The following is a 24,966-nucleotide window of genomic DNA, read 5'->3' on the forward strand; positions in this document are numbered from 1 at the left end:
AAAGGGGACCGTAAAATAGTAGTATATATCGATAATTCTATATAGAATGTCAACTTAAGCTCCAGTTGAAATTTTTGTATGTCTCTCCTAATACCGGAGATTGTGACAAACAAAAGGGTACGAAACAAGTGCATCCAGGAACTGCTAAATACAGTGAAACCTTCTTTTAAAGCGTGGTTAGTGGGAACTGCGGGCACCTCGTGGTGAAGTTACGAGAATTAGTTTTCTATAAGAATAGTTATTTTGTCCCAAATGAGGAGCAGGTCTAAGTAAAGAACTGTTTAAAGGGACAAGACTTCGGAAGAAATGACTAAAAAAAAGTGCAGGTCACCGTCGTCCTCTTGCAAGGGGTTGGGGAGGTCCGCCAGCACCTCCAGTGCTTCCTCGGGAGTGCACTTCTCCCGGATGCTCGTGCTGAGCCTGGCCGCAGTGGCCGCGCCGGGAATGGACTCTGCAGGGTCGCAAATGGATGCACACAGTTTTGTACGGTGTGGTTGCGTTTAAAGTCACTAGATCTTGGCAAAGTAGCGCCATTGCCTTCTCCGCCTGCTAGCCGGACACAGATACAGTCGACTCTCGTTAATTCAAAATCTCTTAATTCAAACTTTCGGATAATTCAAACTAACGTGCAGGTCCCATCCTATGCGTCTCTATGGGAAAAAAACTCCTGATAATTCAAACTTTGCTTTATTCAAACAAATTTTCGGTCCCCGTCGAGTTTGAATTAATGAGAGTCGACTGTACTAACATACAGGCAACCGAAACCTCGCAAGGCGATTGGCTAATCAGTCTGTGTTCGCATGGGAGTCGCCGTTTCGGTCCTCTTTAAGCGTCTTTGGCACTGCGTATGCAATCAACTTATCAATCGGGCCTATCTCCACGGGTCTCTTACAATTACATTGTTGCTCTTGCGTATCTCAAGACTGGGAAATTATATTTTAATACCGCCACGCACCGAACCCACATGTGGCGGCAGTGCGAAGATGTGATCTTGTTTTGCCGGTGCGTGGATAACAAAAACCTTGGTTTCCAAGAAATCTCTTTATAAAGCAACCTGTCACCGAAAATTTGGATCCGCTCATCAAGAATAGAGAGGTCAAAAAGATGATGCTCATTCCATGGGCCAAAATGGCGATTATATGGCGAGCTGTGCACCCCTTACCCAGGATTCAGTGGCTTTAGTCTTCATGACCACCATTTCGATGCAACCATGCAAATCACCACTGATGCGCGACCACGATTTGAACATTTCCAACTTCCTTCTTATTAAAGCAAGTACCATGAAAAGCATCCAATGCTTTTTATTACTGCAATCAACCCCTCCTATCAAAGTCCTGGGTTGAAATAAATTATGAAGCTTGAAAACTCTTTAACCATAAGAATAGCAAACAAAGCTGTGGGGATTCTTCACAACTGAAACATTTGAGACTCCTCGCAATAGGTACTATGGGAAGGAAAACCAGTTTGAGAGGATGAAAATGAAAGCATGTCTGCTCTTCAGTGCAGTTCAGTGGTCAGTGCAGTTTAGTGGTCAGCACCATATTCAGCAATGCTGAACGCTCGCTCACCCGCTCCTTCCTTGGCGTATCGGTAGTCCGGTGCTGGCTTGGCCGGCACGAACGGTGCAAAGGACTCTGGTACAAAGTCCAAAATCCGCTGATGGTATGATAACCTATCAAGCGAAACAAGTAAACAAAAAAAGAAACTGCGTAAAAAACATTAGGGCAAAAGTGCTGTAATCATCTCTTGGAAACATTAACTACACGTCGGACATTCCAGCAAAATGTGGCATGTGACATAGTACTCCCACACACACGGCGTTGTTTATGTTTCACTTCACAAGGCGTGCATTTTACGCAATCATGAAAGCAATTTGGCTGCTGATTGCCACAAAGCCGAATGCCAGAGCAGTGCACAAACAGCATTTTGCATGACAATCTCCTTTTTTTTTTCACCTTCATTTAAATGGCCAACATTATTGCGCGACAATTATCAATATTTCACCATGCCTTTTTCTCGGATAAACAACATGTATAGCAGACCTTTCCATAAAAGCGCCGGCATCCTGAATGTCGTCGCTTCCAGTATGGGCAAAAACAATGTTTAGCCGTCGCCATGCCCATAGACGTTATTTATGATATAAGCGTAACCGTCACCCATTCTCGTTTTGACTCCCCTCTATTTTTTTTTACAACTTGCAGGATGAAATGTTATTTTTCTCTTACCCATACCAGATATGCCTACCGGGTGGCTGGGGATGAGAGTAAACAAAAAAGGTCTATACCACTAACAGCCTTCCAAATTGGGATTAGCTAGCAACTTTACGTGCAAGTTGTTACAATTTCACTTTCAGCTGCATTCGTTTCGACAATGCAAATAAACTGTGCCAGAAAAAAAAAAAAAAAGAAGTGGACATTTTTTTTTTTCCACTTATTTGGGAAGCCAGCATGAGACACATATACCTATGATAGACCCCCTCCTCCCCCCCCCCCCCCCTTTACCTCAGAGCCCCTCCCAGGGACTTGTAACCCACCTCCCAAATTGACAATCCTGGAGATAAACTCCTGCTATTCTAAAGCTGCAACAGATGGCGAGAGGGGTCAGTAGGTTAATCTTCAAGAGGGAAGCCCGTTCCTTTTCGCCTTCTGGCAGGGAGGACGGTGGAAAGGGGGCCGTCCTCACCTTAGACACCTGTGAAGCGCCTCGCGCAAAAACAGGGCCTTGGGGTGAAGCGCGTCCAGGGTCACTGCCTCCGACCAGTCGTCCCATGTCCAGCGGAACTGGAAGTTGCTCAGGTGGTACGCAAACCAACTGCAGAACCTGCGTACAGGTGGCGCAAAACAAGACGTCGTTGCATCAAGCCACAGTGGCCAGTCTAGCGCCAGAGAAGGACCACATGACCTCGCCTTGTTCGCATATACTGAAGCGGTCAGCGGGTGTGCGATTGGCGGGTTACGACCGACGAGCTCTCCTTCGCTGCATTGTGGGTCACGGTTTCAATCCTTCGCATGCGATCCCGGAAACAGTATGTGACGTGGGAAGAATCGGGCGGGAGCATGCACGAAGGGGAGTGGACTCTTGTTGTCGGCGTTGACCGGCAACAATATTGTTGCCACGGATAACTCGGCAGACGAAACCAGTGAAACGGAGTTATATAGTCAAAAACGGGATGGAAGCGACAGGGTGTCACCTTTAGGCGCCCAGTGTCCAGCGTGCACAAAACACTGGGCACCTAAAGCCTTTCGCCGCGAATTGGGACGTGCGTGCTTGCTCGAGGCTATTGGGACACCGAAGCAGTGTCGAAGATTGGAAGCTCGCTCTTGGGGTGGGAAAACCAAGAGACTTCCCTTGCCTCTCTCACGATGTCAGTGACTACAGAGGAGGCACCGTGCCAGAGGGACCACGACACCGGAGCTGTTACAAACTCGGTGTCCACTCTGCCTGTCGTTGCAATCCGCGTGTACTAATTTTGTTGCCATACAGACATCTCTGAAGTGACCAGCGGCAGAGCGTTGGTGGATCCTTTACGATCAAAATAAAACCCATCCCCGAGCGTTTAGTTGGTCTTTACGGTAATTGCGAAGACATGCTCCAGGAGTCGTATCTGAAGCGCATTGAGCACGGTAGTGACTCGCACTAGACTTACCTATCTATGCAGTCCGTGTTCATGGTGTCCAGCCGTTCGTACAGTAGCTCCACTGCTTGCGCCAGCTATAGTTCCAGTGTCAAGCGACAACGTTTGCTTAAAAACTGTACTAGAGATTTAGTATCTCAACCAAAGCAGATCCATTTTTATTTCCGAAAGTTAGCAGAGTGGCCTTGCTGCAATCTAGAGCATCCCACAAATCGCCAGACTTCCTGTGCCTACCACAGTCTGAGAGTTTGAGTAACACTGATTTGGAGAATTTTTTTAACTGTCAGTTCATTTCAGCATTTGCATTGAGGCTAACACCATTCCTTACAATGATCACGAAGCACACCAGATGTGACAAAATCGCACCACCACTTTGCTAGTGCATGTTTAACAATGAAGTTCAGTAGTTAAAATCTATATTGGCAATCTATATTGGCAATCTGTGGTGGCACAGAGATGCTTAGAAGACCCAATCTTTCATGAATAATCAGCAATCATTATCAGTGCAAATACACGTCAAGATTTTCGGCTTCAGGCATTCATCTCTTAATCCCACCTTTTTCGATAATGTCAATGTTACATCTAGTAATTTTGCGTGTCAAGTGACGGTGTAACATAACGTCGGGTCACATGACATCCCTTATTAACACCATAACTTTCACTTTCACATAATGTCACACTGAACAGATTTGCGTAACCACCGCGACCGCATTCTGCATATGAATCAGTAGCCTGGGTGGCCCCAGGGGAAAACGCCGGCATACAGACCTCCAATTGGTGGGCTTGAACTCTGACCAATGTGCTCGCAATCTGTTGAGGGCTCACTGCGGAGAAGGGGCCGTGTAATAGAGCTTTCGATTGAGCGTCAGAAGTTCCCCACGTGATAGAAGGCCACTTGGGGATCCTCTGCTGGGCCGTGCCAGGTGCCCCTAGTTGGTTTGGCACGTAAAACCCTCCAATTTGATTTGGTTTGATTTGCATAGGGAATGTTTGGGCACAAATCAAGGGTGTGCCCCAACTTTTTTAGGGCACTTCAGAGTTCTAATCAATACAAAACTAACCGGTCCCGTAAGCAAAGCTTGCATTAGGAGTCTGCTGGAAACATGGCAACAGGCCGCCACAAGGATACGACTTGAGGCATGGTGCTTGGCTGCAGTTTGCAAAGCTCCAGGAGCAGGGAACCGTAACAGATCTCCAGGTTTTTCGAGGTAGGCAGGCGCAACAACTCCCCGAAAATCACCTGCACATAGAGGAGGCTTGGAACTGCTGCATCCAGGTTGGAAGCTTGAGTGACCTCGAAACGTCCACTACAATGCTGCCCTCTTACAACGACCTCGCCGGTGAAGGTGGGGTTCTTGCATAGTTTTTTAATAAGCTAAACCGAGGGTTCGTCGTTTCGACCGTGATGTCGAAAACGTTCCCTGCTAGACACCGCTGAGAACAAATAGTGTTTTTCTCAAATTTCAGTTGGGCCAAGATTATTTGGGAATTGTTTCAGAGTAAAAGGAACAGCTTAAAAAAATTACTTTTCACAGGCACAGACGATCGAGACAGGACTGTTTTCGTAAAGGTGTGGTCCCTTGAGTGTTTTGGGGGCTAATTTTTTTCTCATTCGTTTATTCCAAACAATATTCTTTTTTACAAAAACGTAATGGGAGCGTTTGTTGTGACAGTAGAATGCCTTGGAAAGATTATTATATGTATGTAAACCAAATTTCTGTGTGCCGTTCAAAATGTTTTGGTTTTTGTAAGCTGTTGGCTGTAAACAGCAGTCTCTTACAGGTTTGTTATGAGCGGGTTCGACAGTATTCATGTGATCAAGTTTTATGTGGTTGGTTTTAATTGGCTGAATTCCCCCAAAATTGAAGTCATTGTGACCAAGGTGTAGGTTTATAGAATAAATAAATAAAGTGACAAACAACAGACATACCTCAACAATCATGTACTCCAGTGGTAACTTGACCTTGCCGGGGAAACTCAAGAGCTGCGCAGCACTGCAGACAAAAGAATAGCCAAGTCATGACAGTGACTAGCAGAGCAAGTATATATCCAGTAGAACGAGAATGATTTTTATTTTTTAGTTCACATTTTGTTTCAAGTAGAAATGTTGAATGGGCAACACCAGACAAAATCAACTTATATAATAGCTATGTTGGTTGCAGCGCTAGTCTTACCAATCAAGGGTTAAATTCCTAAGGAAGTTGACATTTCATCGTAACCTTCTAGTCCAAGCGGAAATTTCAGTAAAAATCCAAAAATCCCATTGAAACAGCTGCAGTCTTTATTTTGACTGAACAACTGTGGTAGGGGAAGGCTTGGATGATAGGCCTTTCTGCTGAATCCCTTTTTTGCCAGAAGAATCACACCAGTAGCCTGAAATACTACACCCTTTCACGAGAAATAAAGCTTATTTTAATCATAACAAAATTTAAAAATTTTATTTTTTTACTAATGCATTTAAATTTGGTAGAGTTTACCACCCAAGTCTGCCTTAGTAATGAGTGGTACGTTGTACTTTAAGTACATTGTGCTTGAAGCACTACTTCAAGTAGGCTTAGAAAACTTGTGCTCTACTTGTAGTATTTTCTCCAAGTAATATACATGCACTTTACTTACAGTATATTTTTTTCTGATACTTTCCGAGGAAAGTATACCTCCAGACTTCAAAGTACACATCGCGACACTGTTAGCGTGAACACAACATCGGCGCATTTTCGTGTTTTACTTTTAAATAGTATTAGCGAGCATGAAATTTTATCGCTTACATTATAGAACTAAATGAGCTCTTCCCGTAACAATAATAACTTGGATGACATCCCTTCGTTTCAAAGAGAAAAACTGGGAAAACCGGCGATCACTTGTTTGCGCTAACAGTGTCGTGCTCTGTATATTCTCCAAATTTGATTTGGTGAAATTAAATTCTTTCAAGGACCACCTGCCAGCATCCTTGGCTTTCCTGGCGGCAGCGTGCATGACAAGTGAGAGAACCGCAGCAGCGTGCACTCTTTATCAAGATGTGTCTCACAAAAGCCCTGGGACCACTGGTTTCGTTTAAAAACTGTTAATTGCCACACCGCATTATCTTCACCTCCTTCAGTCCTGACATGGCTAACAACCGGGCTGCTGACCACCAGCATTGTAGGGACCCAGGCCCGTAGCCAGGATTTTGTTTCAAAGGGGGGGGGCCTGACCATGACAAAATGCTGTATGAGGGGGAGGGGGGAGAGGAGGTCCCAGCAAAATGGAAGATTTCGGGGGAGGGGGGGGGGGGGGGGGGGGCGGGCCTCATGGGCCTCCCCCCTGGCTATGTGCCTGTAGGGACCTCTCACTGTACCCAAGTGACCTAGGGTAATACAGTTAATGGTTTCCCCTGCCCAAGAAGTCTTTCCCTTTCCGTCGCAAAGAAGCGGATGTCACCGTCGTCCCCGCTAGTGTTCTCGTAGCTGCCCCAGTGTGGTGAATATTTGCGGCACTTTGAAAGGGGTGGGTGTTTAAAATATGAGCAGAATTCCGAAGTTTTGGAAATGTTAATAGTGGGCGCTCCCCAATATTTTACGGTACTTTGTGGCCACTTGACTTTATCCAATATTCGCCATTTCCAAAAATAGCTGATGTACCTCCCGCTTACCCCTTAGGCAATGCATACCAGTTAAAGAGCAAACAAACATAAAACGGTGTGTAGGGGAATGAAAGATTGTGCTAAAAAGTACTTGTATTTTACTTGCGAGGTACACTGTATTAATTTCGAAGTAAAGTACAAGTACTTTTGAACAAACTTTAACACAGTTGCACCCGGTGTACCTAACACAATTGTACCCAGTGTACTCGCTACTTTACTTGGAGTACATAACCTTTAATTTACTTCGTACTTTACTTCAAGTGCTTTTTAGATGTACTTTACCAAACGCTGAAATTTTGTGAGCAATACTATTTATAAGAGACAAGACCGCATCACGATCCGTTCCAACCTAAAATGCCCAAAGCTGCACAAGCCCCTTTCTATCATTGTCTTCTAGTTCAGGGAAACCGCTGCAGACTGACCTGTGCGTTCAACTCAATCAAGGGTGCAATGAAATCGACCGTTTTATTTTGAAGAACGGCGCATATAGAAGAAATTTAACTTGGTACAAACGGAAGTGACAACATAATAGAACGAGATAATGGGACGGATTTCCCAGTTTGGAGGGACGCCGATCGCAGCCAATCACAACCCACCAGAGCTTGCGGTCGGTGTGGTGCCGATCCAGGATGTGGCAGAGTTGCTCCTCCGCCAAGAACCGCTCCACCAGGTGGGCACCGGGCAACACTGGGCCCTGCGTAGAACGGAACCAACAATGAAACAGGATGCCCTTTTGCTAGGTGCCCAATGAACAGCAGCTTGAGGCCTTGGGACCAGTCCCCAAGACGAAAATCATCAACACTACAAGATAAAATTTACAGCGGGATTATCCTCGATATGAAATATTTGTAGGCTACTTAATCTAATTGGCACCGACTTTGGGTAGACATAGTCAAGCTAATGCAGCTAATGTGTCCATGAAAACATTCATGGGACACTATTTTTAATTTTTAAAGAAAATTCCCAAGAAAAACGTTGGCAGTGACCTTTATCTTCCAAATTCCACAAGGAATGAAATGGAGTACTTAAGAAGTGACAGCCTAAATATGTTTGGGAGACATTAAATGGTCGTTTTGGGAAGTGGAGAACATACAGTTAATTAAGGGACATAACATAACGCCATGATATCACACAAGACTACGACTTGACACTCTGATGCCATGTTAAGCAACAGACGTGCTGACATGCCCTGCCATGGGGTACGTTGAAGCATTCCACGTCGAAGCATTCGATGCTTTAAAACATATGAGCCTGACAAATACTCTTTTTAAAAAAACTAGCACACATAAAAACAAAACAAAAAAACTACAAAGACACTTAAGACTGCTAAAGTCAAAATGCGAAAGCCTTTGTATATGTAGAGTATTCCTACAAGCTGCGCACAGCGCTGAGCTCAGTCGTGCGGCATCTCCGGAGTCTGCCCGGGCGCGCTCTGCTGGCTCTGCGGCCGGTCGCTCCCTCTTACCAGCGGCCGGGCCGCTGCGCCATGGAGAGGGCTTCTCTGTGGGGTAGCGTTCCTTGGAACTATGCCGCACGCCAGCCAATGAGGTGGCTGCTACAGACTACAGGCTTAGCTCCATGGGACAGGGGAATTTAGGTGCCGTTTGGTGCGGCTTCAAAAGCTGATAACGCCGGTCCGCTCCATGGGACCAGTTAATGCTTTCGCATTAAAACACTGCTACCTGCTCTACGCTTTAGAGCCCCAGAGTTGCAGCTGATATTTTGCTAAGGCCCGCTTCAGACAGGGCAACTTTTCCAGCAATTTTGAGGTCTGGCGGGTTGTTCCCTAGCTTTCCCTAGATAGACACTGAGATCGGGTCCGGCTCGAAACGGACGAGCAACTTGAACAACTCGGAGCCGTTTAAAGCGGCAGCAGCCAATCAGGAACGCAATATTTTCACATGACACCCCCGTAGTGGTGGTCATGACAGCTCAAGACTTCGTTCTGGTTTGAAATCGATCGTTTTTGGAAAGAAGTTTTTTCAGAAAGATGAGTTAGTGTTCTCAATGCTATTCAAAGACATAAAAACAGGTTTCTAGAATGTAAATGTAGTGCAAGAAAAATCAAATTGAATGATGATGATGGCAAGTCATAGAAATTCGGTTGCTGCATGTAAATGCAGCCAGCCCGTGTTGGTGGTGCTGCGACATCAAGTTGCTGGGCGAAATTGCTCCGTCTAAAGCGGGCCTAAAAGTCCAAGCCTTTTCAAACTTCTTACTTCAGCGAAGCAAAGGCTCACGGCAAAACCCTGAACGCCACTCTGAGGCTCCTATACTTCGTCTCGGCATAACCTGGCAAACTGCGAAGGCTATGGCCCCAGTGAGCCAATAACTGTGTCAGGGGGACACATCTGACTCACTAGTTACACAGAGTGCGGTCCAAACAACAGACTGGAGAAAGATGGAGGCTGCTTCTGTACAGATTTTGGGAGACGGCCTACTCTTCTAGGAGGAGCAAAGAGACATCTAGGGCACACAAAAGAGGGTCCGGGTAAAAGGCCAGTTCCTTCTCCCCTTCGGCTGTCACATGCTTCCCCTCCATCATTCCGATTGGCTCGAAGGGGCTGTAGCATTCACTCTTTGCCAAGTTACGGAGAAACAAAGTATAGAAGGTTGCTTCTCAAGTTCCTCCCACTGACTTCGACTTTGACTACAGCACTGGCTTCGGCAACGAGGCCTCCAGGAAGTTGCGTCACAAGTCCCAAGCACCAGCTTTGACTTTGGCTCGGCCTACGAGGCTTCCAGTAGGTCGCTTCTCATGTTTCTCCCACCGACTTCGGTTTAGGCTACACCTACAAGGCTTCCAGGAGGTCCGTTTCAAGTTTTTCCGACCAGTTACAACCGCCACGGGCTACCACACCGGCTTCGGCTACGGCTACGGCATTTCTCGCCCGGGGCTCAGTGTTCCACGTGAGGGGGGGTTCTCACGTCAGGGCAGTCAGTGTAGTCGAAGAGGCGGAAGACGACCCTGGGGAACGGGTAGGTGTCCTCTGGACGGTGCGGTGGGGCGGGAAGGGGTGGCAGGTTGTGCTGGAGGGCCTCGCACAGGACCCCGTCAAACGCCAGGTAGGGACGCACCAGTTGCCGCTCCACCCACTTGTCCCCGCGCAGCTTGGACACCTGTGCCCACAGGCAGTCCAGCCCCTGCAACCGGCCAAGGATAAAACTCCAGTCGGCTTGCGATCGACAGTCACGGCTGGAGACAGCGAAGAAGTTATGCTTACAGCATTGGCACTTCGTCCCCCAATTTTCTCGTGGGCGTCACCATTCTCGTGTTTTGTGCAGAGCAAGCACCATTGGCGATCATTACAATTCGGAAATGTGACCTTCTGAGCTATAGGTGTTCAGTGTCGCAAAGCGCAAGCTACATTGTTTTGCTCTGTCGGGGATTGTTTTTAACATTTCTAAATGACAGAATACCGTTTTCTGAGATTTCAGGTAAGGATTCAGGTAATTGGCAACAATGATTCTAAGAAATGGCTATACCCTTTGTATTGGGGTGTAGCTTACATTTAGAGTAACTGTACATGCTCCGCTTGCAAAGCAGAGTATCACAGTGGTTCCGAATTTCGGCCTCCAAGAATTGCGTTAGAAGTGAACGTTGCTCTTGGGGGAGATGCAACGGGCACGAATACACGAGGCGGCGATTCACTGTGCATGCACCGTCGTGCGTCTCCAGAGTCCCAGATAAGCGTTCGCTACATCATTGTGCCGTCTGCTTGTCCATAGCCGATTTGAAACGGTGCTTGTATTATAAGAGTTAATGCAATTAGACGTTTCTAAGTGGCACACACAACGTCCGAAGGTTTAAGAAGCCCCCCGCCTGTCAGACTTTGGTGTAAGGTATACATTTCGTAAGCGTTGAGCAAAAACATATATTCAGTACCAAACCCGGCACTCCACAAGGCTGTTTTTCGCAAGTGCTTTTGGGCATATTTGGCGCATGTGATCTCTTTTCCACCAATGAGGAGTTTGGTAGATCAAGGAAGAGGAACACGACACTCTGGCTGCGCCATTTAGTTACTCCAGCTTGAGTCACCTAGTCTAGGAACATTTCCACCCATCCCCTTTTAATTTTGCTTTAAATTCTATACCTAGTTAGGTTGTCCAACCCACTAATTTTGTGTAACATTGCACGTATCTAGACCTTGTGCACCAACCTCCTAACCTGACCTCTGTGAATGTAATCCTTCGAGCGTATCTAATAATGTTGGTGGCCAGACTGTCCCTACCCCTTACCTCTTCTTGGGCATGAGGTACTTCCGCCTGCCAGACCCGCAGAGCTGGCACGTGCTTCTTTTGCCGCTTGCTGTGGGTGAAAGGTGACGCCGGTTAGCGACTCATTTTCTAGCCAGGTGTACACAGGGCGTCTTATTTTCAGACAACACCCCCACCCACTTAACTGCGGCAGCCCTGACCTGCTTTTATTATATATGTTTAGCTCTAAACTTTTGTCAATAGCAGTATTAATGGACAGCCAATCGACAACTGGGATGAACTGGAAGAAATAATAGTTACTTCAATGCACGAAGAATGGTCATGCATTGAAGAGCCAGAAAAAGGAATGTCGAGAGAGATAATTGAATAGATGTGGTAGCACTCCACAGCCGTGAAAGCCTGCATGAAATCAACTGCTGTGAGAAAATTGCTTCTTGTATCACCTACCGTAGTATGCCGACTCAACACCCCTCCCCTAGACATTGCCCACCCCACTTTCAGGGAAAAATTAAGATTTCTTAAAAGACAATGTCCACATTGCCCACTCCTACAAAAAACCGACCCCTGGGCCGCGAGATGAGCGAACACTCATTTTCCCCAAACTTTGTAACTGTGAACCGTTCGGTCGTAGAACGTTTGTGACAATGAAAAAATGAAGGAGATAACAGAGGGAAGCCTTTTTTGTTCACAAAAGAGAGCAAGCCCTCTCTACCCGCAAGCCCCAACCGCAGATTACGAAGTCAGCGTAATGACCGCCCATTCTTCCGGAATGTCGCAGCCACGAACCCCAAGATAAAAAAAAAAAAAACTTTAGCAGAAAAAAAAGAAAAAGAGATCGAGGTAAAAGGAGGAATTTTTCTTTATTTCACGAATAAAGGAACGTCTGTCTCTACGTGCAAAGCTCAACCCGCATATTGCGAGGTCAGTTCATAATTCTGGAATTATACTGGAGCCACGAACCCCAAAACCAAGGAATGACAATAAAAACAAAATCCGAGCACACCTAAGCACTTCTTATGAGTTGTGAATGCGAAAGCATCTCTGGCTTGCTGGTGACTGCTGCACCACTGGGCAGGACAACGGCAGAAGTGCGAAGCACAATGCGACGCGTGCTGAAATCACGTGTCCTCTCATCATCATCGCCGCTTTAGCTGCAAGGAGTTCTTATTCCCACACACCCCATGAATGCCAAAACTGCATTTTTTGCTAGATGTCTACAAAATTTCTTGGTACAACGGCACGAAAATGTTTGGTAAAATAGCACTGAAGCCTTATGCTGAGTGTTCATCAGTTTTAAAGGGATACTACAACGAAATTTCGGCGCTCATTTTTTGGTCTATACGTGTTCAAAAAAGCAGTATCACATGGAACACACCAATATCTTGTTAAAAAAGTCCCGAAAAGGAATTTTAAAACGAATTAAACGATTAGCAAAGAGCACCTGGTGGATGTCGCTAACGCCTCGTTTGTAATGCTCGTCTAGGAACCTTGACAGCTAGTGACGGAGGTTGTCTCGTCTCCGGCCACGACGAGAGAAGGGGGAAAGGAGGAACTCCCCTCTTCCCGAGAATCCCTTTTGTGTGTTGCAGAAGTCGCTATTGTCCCCCTAGAAGATTATAGAAGATTAACCCGTCACTCAAAATTCGTACAAAAGCAGCCACTTCGGTGGCTAGAACGACAAGGCCATCCTCTCGGCGTCAGCCTCGCCGTAGCTTTGCTCGTCTTGAGACGACCTACGTCACGATTGCGTTGGATGTCACGTGCTCTAAGCTGGGCCTTCTCTGAGCGCTTGCCAGAGTGGACCGTTTATAACGAAAAATACAGCCACCAGGATCAAAATACAAACGTGCGATTGTCATTTACGGATATTATGGATCATATTCAACCTATTTTTGAACACGACGGGAATATTTCAAATTTCGTTGAAGTATCCCTTTAAACGCTCCTGAACGTAGTCTTACTGAATACGAGTGTCCTAAGAGTATTTCTAAGTCAGGCCCAAATTCTTTTAATAAAATATGACATGACTAATTTCGGGTGTGGCGTTTTTTTTTGTGTACAGCAAGATTGACTCTATTCCGAGGAGTGAATAAAGATTTGTTCGGGCGCCCTGTCCAAACATTTGTGAGACACACTTGCCTTGCTTTCTTTGGCTCAGACTGTGAGTAATCCATGCCATGTCCACATGTACAGAGCACAGCGCACGCATATTGGTTGATGCGTAGGGAGTGAATCGAGCAAGAGGTGAAAGTGTGAGAAGTGGCAATACTGGGTGAGAGAGAGTGCTCTATGCTCTCTCTAGCATCTCTAGCAAATGCTATTTGCCTCTAGCCTGCTATCTCCACTCTCACTCTCAACCAACTCGCTTCACTGGCTGTGCATTTTCCCTTTTTTTTCCTCTGTAAATTTTTTCCTTTTTTGTGGCATGGTTTTATTTTTACAGCTTCGAAGCACAATTGGCAAACATGAGCCTGTTGGAATTTGTGGTAGTCTTTCGGTTGCGGCCGTCAATGAGCACGAAAAGAACACTTCCGCTCTTTTCATTACGTAAGTTAGCAGTGAATTGGAAGTTTATTTGGCACGATGGTAAAATGTTGTATAACGAGTGCCCCGAGCAGGAAAACGATTTGCGCATCTTCAGTGAAACCGTGCTAGATATGTGCTGAAAAATGTGCATTTTCTGGCTTTCATTTTTTGCTTTTTACATTTAGGATTTCATGCGGTGGGAGAGTGGACACTGAGTCGGGATGTCACGGTACGGGCCCCCAAAACAGCTACCGGTTGCTAAGCAGTCCCTCGATAAATGTGTCGACGTAGTTGTACAGTATATCTTTCTCCAAAACTTTCAGGCATGTCGAAACATTCTGAGGTGCATTCAAAAGCATCACTGGCTTCAATTTGCTCTTTCACGGTTGTGCACAGTTATGGACTGCCTCGATTAATTATTCCGGAAAGGTTTCTGGCGGCCGCCAGCTCGTGACGTAGTTCCATGGCAGTGCGTGATTGGCTGCAAGCAGACGTGGCCGTATGGCTCGTCGATAGGTTTGCCGTGTCATGCTCTGATATTATTTCTTCCACTTAGTCATTACTCCCCTTGTGTACAAGACTCAGAAACAGAGCAGAAGCAAAACTGCACAAATCTAACATACCCATCGATTTGCTGCTATGTACCATGGGAATAATAATAATAATAATCATAATATTAATAATAATAAAAGAACTGCTACTGCTGCTACTCTTAGTACTAATAATAATAATAGTAACAATACAATACCTGATGTAGTCATCAATGTGGCGCAGCAGCCGGTCCAGCTCCTGATCTTTTTTCTCGTAGAGTTCACGCCCAACCTGAAAATAGTGCAATCTGATGATAACCACGTAGAGATAAACCGAGAAGTGTAAAGATAAAAAAAGACATTGCAATAAAAAATCTACAAAACAAACAATTCACAAAGCAATAGCATAAAAACACAGACTGCACTAAAATGAATGCAATGGAATGCAATTAAAGAAATAACAATGCGGTCGGAAGGTGTAGCTCCCACCACACTGTCAGTAAGGGTGGGGGGAGTATAAGTCGCGACTGGAAGTAAATCAATCAAACAGAGGCTCGCCAACTCACCCAAGGAAGAGCAGTGAGCACGGCATACACGTACCAGTCGGAACGGACCTGCACCGAGTGGGAGCGGGAAGTTGAATAATGCACGCAAAATACGAGAAAGAAAAAAAAAATAGAGAAAGAGCCCTGCAAACGCAAAGCATTCACCTGTGGGGTGCCTTCTTCCAAGGTGACCTCAAGCATGCTCTCAAACAGAGTCACCAGTGACCCCACCGAGATGACGTGACAGTTGACCAGGTCGGAAAAGAAGCGCACCTGGATCGCGAAGCAAGTCGGTGAGTGCGCCGCAGCCTTCTCTGCCTCGAAGTAATATTCTGGCGGGAGGCACAGAGCGACTCACAATGATCCTGGCATCCTCAAACTTGCACTCCTTGAGGCATTCCCTGTAGCTCTTCACAAGCAGCTCCACAAACTGGAAGCAGATGGCGGCGGGTGATAAAAATGATGTGACGCTGCGCTGAGGCCTTGTTTCCCACATGTGCTTTCCACAGAAGGTGGGTATCGCCTCGTAACTATAACTGCCTGCATTTTCAAATTCTAACTTAAATTCCAGCAAAGACAAGCTTGTACATTCGGCGCTGGCAAAATGACTTAAGGGCACCAGACCGCAGCCCCTTTCAACAATACCGGCATTCAAGATTAGTAATCTTCGATTATAACTTCGTTAAAGGGCTCATGACACAAAGATAAGGAAGAGATTATTCCTTATATAAAGCTTTCATAAGGTGCTTAATATATGCAGCACGTTTAATTATTTTTACAGTTCTAGTACTATTAGGAAGGTGTTACAGAACTGACATAAGCAGGACAGTGCCCTTGCCGGTACTGCATGGTTGTTAGGCTCACTTCCTCATTATCTATTTTGTGACCGAACGTTGCTTGCCATCGATCATTCTGTGCAACAGTTCTAAGTGATGTTTGTAATTATATATATTTCAAAGGATTGTGTGAACATTTGGGTAAGAACATGGAAGAGCTGGCTCAAAGCTGGTTGAGCGAAGGACGAAGAAATGAGGCATTCACAGTACACGCCAAATTATTGTCGAAGGCATCCACTAAGGAATGGGACTATTCAATGCCCGTTCAACAAGTGACAGTAAATGTTGAACCACGCAAAAGCCGTGAAAGTGTTCACATACCTCCCCGCCAAAGTTGTAGTTCCTCGTATTGAGCAGACCGATGAGGGTTGTGTAGATCGTGGTCTTCTCGGGCATTTTGATGGCACTGGTTCGAAAGAAAACAGGAGGCACAAGCGTCAGATTCACATAAAATGCCTCGACTGTAAATTACACCAACGCAACACTTCCAAACATTTAAAATATTACTAGGGGACCGCACAACCCGAGGTACAGCCACAGAAAAATATAAACAAGGACATGTGAACACGCGTTCCTGTATAAGGAGATATCTCATATGGATGACTGTTTTCTCCCTTTGCTACCAGGTAGCACCGACAAGAGAAGAGGATGAAGTTATAAAGGCTGGCTAGGCGGCAAAGTTGCTGCCCGATTCAAAAGCACCTGTGATTTGCACCACTTTTGAATCCCCTCATCCACTCAAATCGGTTCCCCGTAGTTCCTATCGTGAACGGCCAAAGTCCCCATTTTCTAAATAATGCAGTCAATATCAACTGCTCGGAAATTAAATGGAGCCCTCCAATTGGTTGCCAGTACTCACGCCGATGCCAACTGAGTTACCAGGTTTCGTACACAAACATCTGACTGTCTAAAGAACATCAGTAAAGTGAGACAACGTAGTTCACTTTTTTAATTTTGCGTCTAATTGTTTGCAAAGCTTAGATGTAGCCAATCAAAGTGAGACTTAGAAAAAGAGCCGAGCCAATGATGTCACAGAGACAAGCTCACGTGAAAACACCTAAATGCTGCAAAACCGAGCACGAGGCCTCTTATGCCCGGAACCCGACAAAGATCTCATTTTCGGGAAGCAACCCTTTCTATGACTCGCCATTTGCTGAACTCCAATTGTAAACCACAGTGACTGGCTACACATGTGCTCTGCGAGAAAGTAGCCGTGCGGGTGTCCTTTCTAGACGGCGAGCGAAGTGACTGAGCAAATACGGAGGGAGCGTCTCACTGAGGCTTCGACGCATCGAGGTCAAATAAAAAGGGGCTGGCACCCACCATTCCGCCAAGATGGAGAGAATGTTTCCCTTGTAGCTGGGAAGATCCGCATCCAGCACACCAGCCAAACCTTCCAGGTTGCTTTCCAACGAAGAAGTACTCTGTGGAAATAGGACGGCATCGATGCAGATTGAAACGCAAAAAAAATTGCCTCGGTTAGACATTTCGTCAAATGCAACGAAAATTCAATAGATCTTGAAGAAGATTTTAACGAACAGCATTTCGAAGTGGCTTTGTGCCTACTAGATTACCATTCATAAATATGCTGCTTCTACCCTATACGCGGCCCCTATTCCTATGCAAGGGAAGTAGTGGGGGGGGGGGGGGGGGGGGGGGGTGCACTGTATATTCGCACCACTTACCCTTTATCCCCCCCACTCTCCGTGGCATAATACCATTGGCCGTACACTACGACGTCAAACCAACACTGTGCTCTAGTGCCGACACCTTCTCCCATGGCCCCGCTACAGTGTGACTAGCAGCAACACAAGCAAACAAGGTGCATGCAAGCTTCTCATACAACTACCCCTCTAAAACACAGAAGGAAAGAGATACCGTCGAAAACCTTAGCAACACAAACATGTGCAAATTTCTTTCCGTCTGGGAACGGCTACCTGCCTCGAGCAACCTCTTCACATTTTTGCAGTAAGATGGTTGAGAAGCTTACAAATGCCTTTGGCGGTAATACACATGCTCAGGACAGAAAGAGAAACCATCTACTCGATAGCCACGCAGGACTCGGAGAGATGCCAAGTATGCCTGGCACTGCTCGTTTTACATTGAAACAAACTGTTCAAACAGGAAAACATTTTATGTTGAGCGAAGGCTTCGAAGCTGGTTTCCTTGAGCTTCTTTAGTATTCTCTTTGTTGTCCCTATCCCTAAAAGATCACTTCAGCCCAAACAAAAAGTGTGATAGTTCCGAGAAAGTTGGCAAGTCATAATAATTTTAGTCTAGCTAGCAAAGTTCTGATTGTAACTCGTTACCATATATTCCGATGTACGCGGCGAGATTTTTCCGTCAGATTTATGTCGGCGCGTCTTGAACAATGGTACAACTTCTGTGCATACTTCTTTTTTACTAATAAATTTTCACTTCATTGGGTTGATCTAGACATGGGCACTTGTCCAATCAAATCAGGCACTTAACAAATTCCCAAGTTTGGAAAATGTTAATAGTGGGCTCTTGAACCAAATGGGTGCTTCTAGGGTATTTTACAGTTGAATTGAATTGGTTTTATTCAGACACAAGGTCTCGGATGACAAGGCAAAAGGCAGATGGGTTCTGCCTGACTTGGCCATATCACCAGTTTACATTGCTCAGCGTATAGTACGACACGTTGTAATATAAACACAGAAACCACGGGGAAACAGAACGGCCCACAAATAAAGATCAAAACAACATAACTTATACAGTAGTCATGTCATAACAATTTTCGGGGACATAGGACGCACTAGAATAAATGAAGCTCAACCATTGGTACCGTTTTATATTTCTTTTAAAGGTATGCTTTGATCCGCATTCATGAATCATTTCTCTTACGGCCGGATGTTTATTTAAGAAATCAGGAATTAAGTACGCTAATTGAGTATGTCCGTAATTCGTCCTTGACCAAGGTATTCGATAAGAGTCAAACCGAAGATTGTATTGTATATTTCTAGGAAGGAATGCGTCAAAAAAAGTGGACTGGTCACGATTGAACTCATTAAAAATGTGGATTGAAAGTTTAAGCTGGAATAACTGACTAATATTAAGGAAGCTATGTTTTAGAAAAAACGGCGTTGTGTGGTCGGTGCGCTCAAGATTTTCAATACAACGTACTGCTTTTTTTTGCAAAACAAACAGCCTATCAATATTTGTCTTAGTCGTTGAACCGCAGACTAGTAGACAGTAATGAAGGTGGGAATGACCTAGTGAATAATACAACTGACGTCTTAACCAGCCTGGGACATGTGTTCTTATTTTGTATAAAATGCCAATAGATCTAGAGATGCTTGCATGAATTTTATTTACATGTGGAGTCCAGCTTAAATTTTCTTCAAAGAGAATTCCCAAAAATTTGTAGATAGTGACACGCTCTATCGGAGAGTCTTGGAATTTTAAAATAATTTCGCAGTCATCCGGTTTACTTCGCGGCTTAAAAATGATATATTTAGTTTTTGTAACATTTAACTGAAGCTGATTGGAGTCTAGCCAGGACGATAACTCGCTCAGCCATGTATTAGCAGAAATTTCAAGATCACGCAGACATGGGCCAGAGAAAAATAAGCTAGTGTCGTCGGCATACAAAACTATTTCAGGAGTTCTAGGTATACGTACGATATCATTAATAAAAATAATAAAAAAGAGAGGACCTAAAATAGACCCTTGTGGGACACCGTACGAAATTTGTTCTAACTTGGACCTGTAGCCATTAAGACTAGTATATTGTTGTCGACAAGATAAGTAGCTACGAACTAAATCTAAAGCAACACCTCTTATTCCATAAAACGGTAATTTATAGAACAAAATATCATGTTTAATCGAATCAAAGGCCTTTCTGAAATCCAGAAACATTCCAATAGTGAAATGTTTGTTTTCAAAATTATTAAGTATTTTTTCTTTGATGCTAAGTAGAGCCATTTCGGTTGACTTATTCTCCGTAAAACCGTATTGCTGAGTAACAAAAGCATTTCTTTCACTAAGAAACTTTGAAAACCGTTTTTTTATAAGAAATTCTAGAACCTTTGAAAACAAAGGAAGTACAGAAATAGGTCTATAGTTGTTAATGTTGTCAAAGGAGCCTCCTTTGTGTAGAACAGCCACTCTTGCAATTTTCATGCCATCAGGAAAAATGCCCGTTGCTAATGCGTTATTGCATATATGCTGCAGAGGAAAACACAAGAGGTCTGCGACAGCTATAATTGGTATAGCCTTGATGTCATCCTCTCCAGCTGCGGTATTTGTAGATAAAGATTTAAGGATTGAATATATTTCTTGTTCATCGCTTGGAGCCAAGAAAATAGTGTCGACAGCTACAGATGAAATATATTTGTCTAAGCTTTCGTTCGGACCATGTGGCTGCAATGACGCACCTGCGTTTAAAAAATGGGAGTTAAATTTGTCTGCCAGTAAGGCATCGTTATACTCAATACCATTTAGAGTTAATGTATCGGGAATCTTACTCTTGTGTTTTCCAATTAGACTTCCTACTGCACCCCAAAGTTTTTTTGGTTCATTCGAAATAGATGCAAACTTGTTTTTATAGTACTCAACACGTGCTTTCTTGAGGTCCTTATTTAATTTATTTCTTATTTGTTTATATTTAATTAATATTGTCTGGTCCCTTAGTCGAATAAATTTATCGTAGAGTTTGTTACGTTCATTAATCCTTTTATACAGCTCGCGAGTAACCCACGGCTACCTAGACTTCTTGTGATTTATTACAGGTCGAAGAGGAAACGCTTCATTGTAAATGTGCGTTATTTTATGCAAAAATATGTCGTAACACGAATTTGGGTTTTCTTCATTATAAACGTCATCAAAACTGGTATTTTCTATCATGTCCCGGAAAAGAGCAAGAGCATTCACGCCGAAATTGCGTCGCAATACAGGAGGGTCACGGATGTTACACTTTTTCTTTTTGACCAGAGGAAAAAAACAATATATTGGCAAATGATCACTTAGATCGAATGTAAGAATACCCGAGACAACATCCTTTGGGTCATAGCTAGTAACACACAAGTCGATCAAAGTTTCACTTTCAGACGCTAGTCTTGTTGGTGAATGAATGACGTTTGAGCAACCAAAAGATTCAATGACATCAAGAAAACGTCGGCAGGAACGAGTAGATGAAAGCAAATCAATGTTGAAGTCACCAACTAAGACAATTGGCAAATTGAGACATGACACGTAGTCTAGAATTTCATTTACAAACTCAAAAAATTCATTTATATCGCCCGATGGGGGCCGATAAACTGAAGCAATCAGTGACCCAAGGCACTTTACAACAACCGACTCATAGTGGTCACTCATCTGCGTAAATTCGGGCAAGACTACATACTCAAGGTTATTTTTAAAATAAAGCGAGGTCCCTCCTCCCTTGCGATTTTTTCTGTAAACCCCTTCAGATTTATATCCTGCGAAATTGACTACGTCGTGTTCACTCGAAAACCACGTTTCAGTAAATGCCAATAGATCGATCTGTGATCTAAAGAATCCAAGGCTGTTTCTATTTCAAACCATTTATTTTGTAAGCTTCTTATGTTGATATGAAAGATTGACATCTTATCACTTCGAAGCAGAAAAGGATCGTGCACAACAGAGTTAAATGACGTGCTGTCAAGATAAACAGTTACTGGTGGTTCTGCCATCACAAAAATACAAATAAATGAAGCTTCTAACTTTCACTGATTCAGCGGATCTTATCTAAATCAGCCTCACACTCAATGACGATTGCGCGTTCGCCCGCTGCCTTACGCACAAACAAGAGACCATTCTTCTGCCAGGCAAACTGGTACTGTTTTTCCTCAGCCTTAACCCTCATCAGCCAAAGCAACTTCTTATTCTGCGGTGTCAGGTTATCGAGAAAATACACGTTGGATTCGATATTCTTTAGAAGACCCCTTTTTGCCATCCACTGGTCACGTGTAATGCGCGACAGTTGGCAGAGCACCCCCCTCCCTCCCCTTTTCCCCAAACGATCCGCTCCTCTGGTGGCATAGGTGCAACCACGCCAATAATTGTGACTTATATACCAACTTCTTTGTGAAAACAGACATTTATGAGAGGGTGCAACATATACAATGGTGCAACTTATAGACTGGAAAATATGGTAGCAATTTAGTAACTGGAACGAGTTACTTTCGTGCAGTTACCGTTTACACATCTCGCATTTTCTTTGGGGCGTACGAAGTTTGTAAACGCCAGATGAGATCCCACCTTATTCACCTTCACAGCCGGATTTGACTGCTGATCCCCCAAGTTTGCCCCTGGCTTGAGGGAACTCACCTTTTCGCCAACCCTCATGATGAGTGACTCCAGCCTGTCCTCGATTTCTTTCGGTTCCGAACTGACCCTCCGCCTCTTGCGCAGACGGAAGTCTAAGAACAAGAACATTGGAACTTGCTGGGACTTTGAAAGTAATAAATTACCCTTTCTTTTTAGTCAAAATGACGTTTCACAGCTACTTTCACATTTTACACTCATATCAGAACAAAAAGTGTGGTCCCTGCACTCACTTCTGTGAGAAAAATATGCCACATCATAAAAACTGAAGTTCCAAATCGTTTTGATGTTACCCTTACAACATTCAGTGAATAGTTGTTAGATAAAATCACCAATTACAGGGGTTGCCATCAGCAAAGTGACAGAAAAACAAGAATATTGTATAAACATATTGCAATAAAGAAAAAACTGTAAAATATCCAGGTGGGAAGTTTACAAAGTAATGGATGCATTTTATAAAGCCAGTATATAATGTTAAAATCAGCTTTTAATCACAAAATAAGAGGCTAACACCGCTTCATATTTCTTTTTGAAAAAACAATGCCGCCCACTTCAGTATCACCTAGAAAGACCACACATCAAATATTAGGGCATAGTTCTGTCTAAATGTTTTTTAAAAGGTCCGGCAAACTTTGCAACTCCCCAAGTTGCCAAAATTGGCTGACTTAAGCGGGGGCGTAGCCAACATTGAGCTAAACATCATCACCATTGCCCCTTTTTGCTTGTTTCTGTGTCTCTGGCCAAGCGTAATGGGTGATGTGAGAAACGTTTCTTCTCGGCGCTCTGCGGTGTCCATGCGATTTGCCTAACATGCCCGCACAACGCGCTTCTTGGAAGCCGTCCAGCCGCCCTGTTGTGGTCCTGCCGTTACCGCCGTCTCCCACGTCACAACTGCCGTCGTCGTCTCACCATTTGTGATTATTGTCTCTTGGAGTTTCGTCCACACTACGGACACTTTGCGCGCAGATAAGACGCAGTTATAAAAACGTCGTCGAATGTTATAGACACCAAAACGTTGTGAAGAGTGCGGTGCAGACGACACTTGTGCCTGGCACAATTCTGCCCAATCCTGCCCGTCGTTGCGTAAAGGACCACGTGACATCTCGTTCCACATGATAGCCATGTTCTTGGCAGCCCAAGGCCAATATTGCCAGATGGGGCTGAAGTTTCAGTTTCAATTTCTGCCTGTGTTTAAAATTTGATTTAAAAATATATATCCTATTTCTTGCAAAGCAAATGACGTAGTGTCTTTTACTAGGGCTTACTAAACAGGAATGCAACAACGCCTAAATCTCAAGCTCGCCTTACAGACGAAGAGCAACGGATTCTAGTCCTAACATTTGGCTAAACTGCACTGCAACGAATCCATTGCTCCCTGCGACAGATTGTCAATTTACGCAGCTCGAACGACGCCTGCTTCCACCCTCACGACATTGGGTAATATTCAGGGTTCCTCACACTTTTTGATCTTGAGGACCTTTCCCCACTGCTCCCCTCTTTCTTGATTGATTGACGGCTGAGGAGCCCCTTATGGACTCAGAATTGATGCAATGGAGTAGTGAAGAATCCTACAAACCTTTTAAACAATAATAATGTACAAAGTGTCCTTCCAAAAGTTCAATTTTTTTGTTTGTTTTTTTTGTTTTTTTAGAGCAAAAATAATTTAGGCATCGCCGAATGCTAATTTTTCTCCCAAATGTAGCCCTAGCAGTTTAAACCAGATGCCGAAATTTCAGAACTTCGGCTATAATATATATATATATATATATATATATATATATATATATATATATATATATATATATATACATACATATATGTGTGTGAGCGATTAAAATGGCTTCCGACGAAGCTCTCGAATGCATGGAGCTGAATGGAGCCAGTTACCGAAAACAAGCCCGATTATCACATCGGAATTTTCAGAAATTACTTATAACCTTTGAATGAGCTAACGGTTAGTTCTGGAACTTTGCCCCTGGCTCGGACTGCCAGCGTTACATTTGGACGGAGAATGAGCGTTCGGCCATGCGTAGTTTATTTTTGTATTAAAAAGACATGTATTTTTTTTTTTTGGGGGGGGGGGGGGGGGGGGACATTGTGCACATTAGGAATTGATTGGCTAATAGTTACGCACCAGAGGCTCAGATCTAGAATAAAGTTTAAATGGCAAAACAAAATTACTTAGGGGCACGAGCGGTTAAAGAAATTTGAGAGCTCGGAAAGCCCAGATTGAGAACCCATGCTGCATTACATGCAACATAGGGCTCTAGAATCTAAAGCGTCGGAACAGCGTGCAGTCCGTTAAATTTCCGAGTCAATCAAACTTAAACATGCCACCCATGTAACGCCCGGTCTCATGTGTGGACAAAACGTTATTCTGGTCCCTCCAAACGATTCGTCGGGAAGGCTAAATCGAACCGATCAATGACCTAGGCGGTAATGCCGTGAAGGTTTTGGGTCACCCGAGTGCGTAGTCGAGCTAACATTCGCAGTGTTTCGGGACTCGCTTACCGTCGTCGTCGTCATCCTCGTAGGGTCGGCGGCGACTCATCTTGATGCGTCCGAGATCGACTTCGTGAAGTTACGGCGTTTTAAAGCACAATCAACCAACTTGGCTACAAGTTCAGAAAACCGACGCGACGAACGCCATGACAGACCGGCGTGAGATTGGATTGGACTCGGACTGGATTGAGCTTTAATTATACAAACCATAAAACTACGAAAAACCTCAAAATATTAAAAATACAGA

At 44.4% G+C, this 24,966-nt stretch overlaps 1 protein-coding gene across 1 annotated transcript in view; it reads right to left on the bottom strand.

The window, feature by feature from the left end:
* The window catches only part of LOC8036441 (nuclear cap-binding protein subunit 1), a 35,558-nt gene extending 10,651 nt beyond the window's left edge, over positions 1-24,907 (bottom strand). The window contains exons 1-17 of the mRNA XM_029979904.4: positions 24,729-24,907; positions 22,221-22,312; positions 17,232-17,332; positions 16,230-16,314; positions 15,431-15,502; positions 15,238-15,345; positions 15,094-15,141; positions 14,746-14,819; positions 11,493-11,562; positions 10,182-10,397; positions 7,850-7,947; positions 5,565-5,628; positions 4,764-4,874; positions 3,647-3,711; positions 2,683-2,820; positions 1,569-1,672; positions 332-451 (exon numbers count right to left, since the gene is read on the bottom strand). Of these exons, the coding sequence (XP_029835764.1) occupies positions 332-451; positions 1,569-1,672; positions 2,683-2,820; positions 3,647-3,711; positions 4,764-4,874; positions 5,565-5,628; positions 7,850-7,947; positions 10,182-10,397; positions 11,493-11,562; positions 14,746-14,819; positions 15,094-15,141; positions 15,238-15,345; positions 15,431-15,502; positions 16,230-16,314; positions 17,232-17,332; positions 22,221-22,312; positions 24,729-24,768 (1,606 nt within the window). The 5' untranslated portion in view covers positions 24,769-24,907. The remainder of the gene's footprint in view (positions 1-331; positions 452-1,568; positions 1,673-2,682; positions 2,821-3,646; positions 3,712-4,763; positions 4,875-5,564; positions 5,629-7,849; positions 7,948-10,181; positions 10,398-11,492; positions 11,563-14,745; positions 14,820-15,093; positions 15,142-15,237; positions 15,346-15,430; positions 15,503-16,229; positions 16,315-17,231; positions 17,333-22,220; positions 22,313-24,728) is intronic.
* Positions 24,908-24,966: the final 59 nt, after the last annotated feature.

This window comes from Ixodes scapularis, unplaced genomic scaffold (assembly GCF_016920785.2).
Source record: "Ixodes scapularis isolate PalLabHiFi unplaced genomic scaffold, ASM1692078v2 PGA_scaffold11__112_contigs__length_91849675, whole genome shotgun sequence".
NCBI classification, from domain to species: domain Eukaryota; kingdom Metazoa; phylum Arthropoda; class Arachnida; order Ixodida; family Ixodidae; genus Ixodes; species Ixodes scapularis.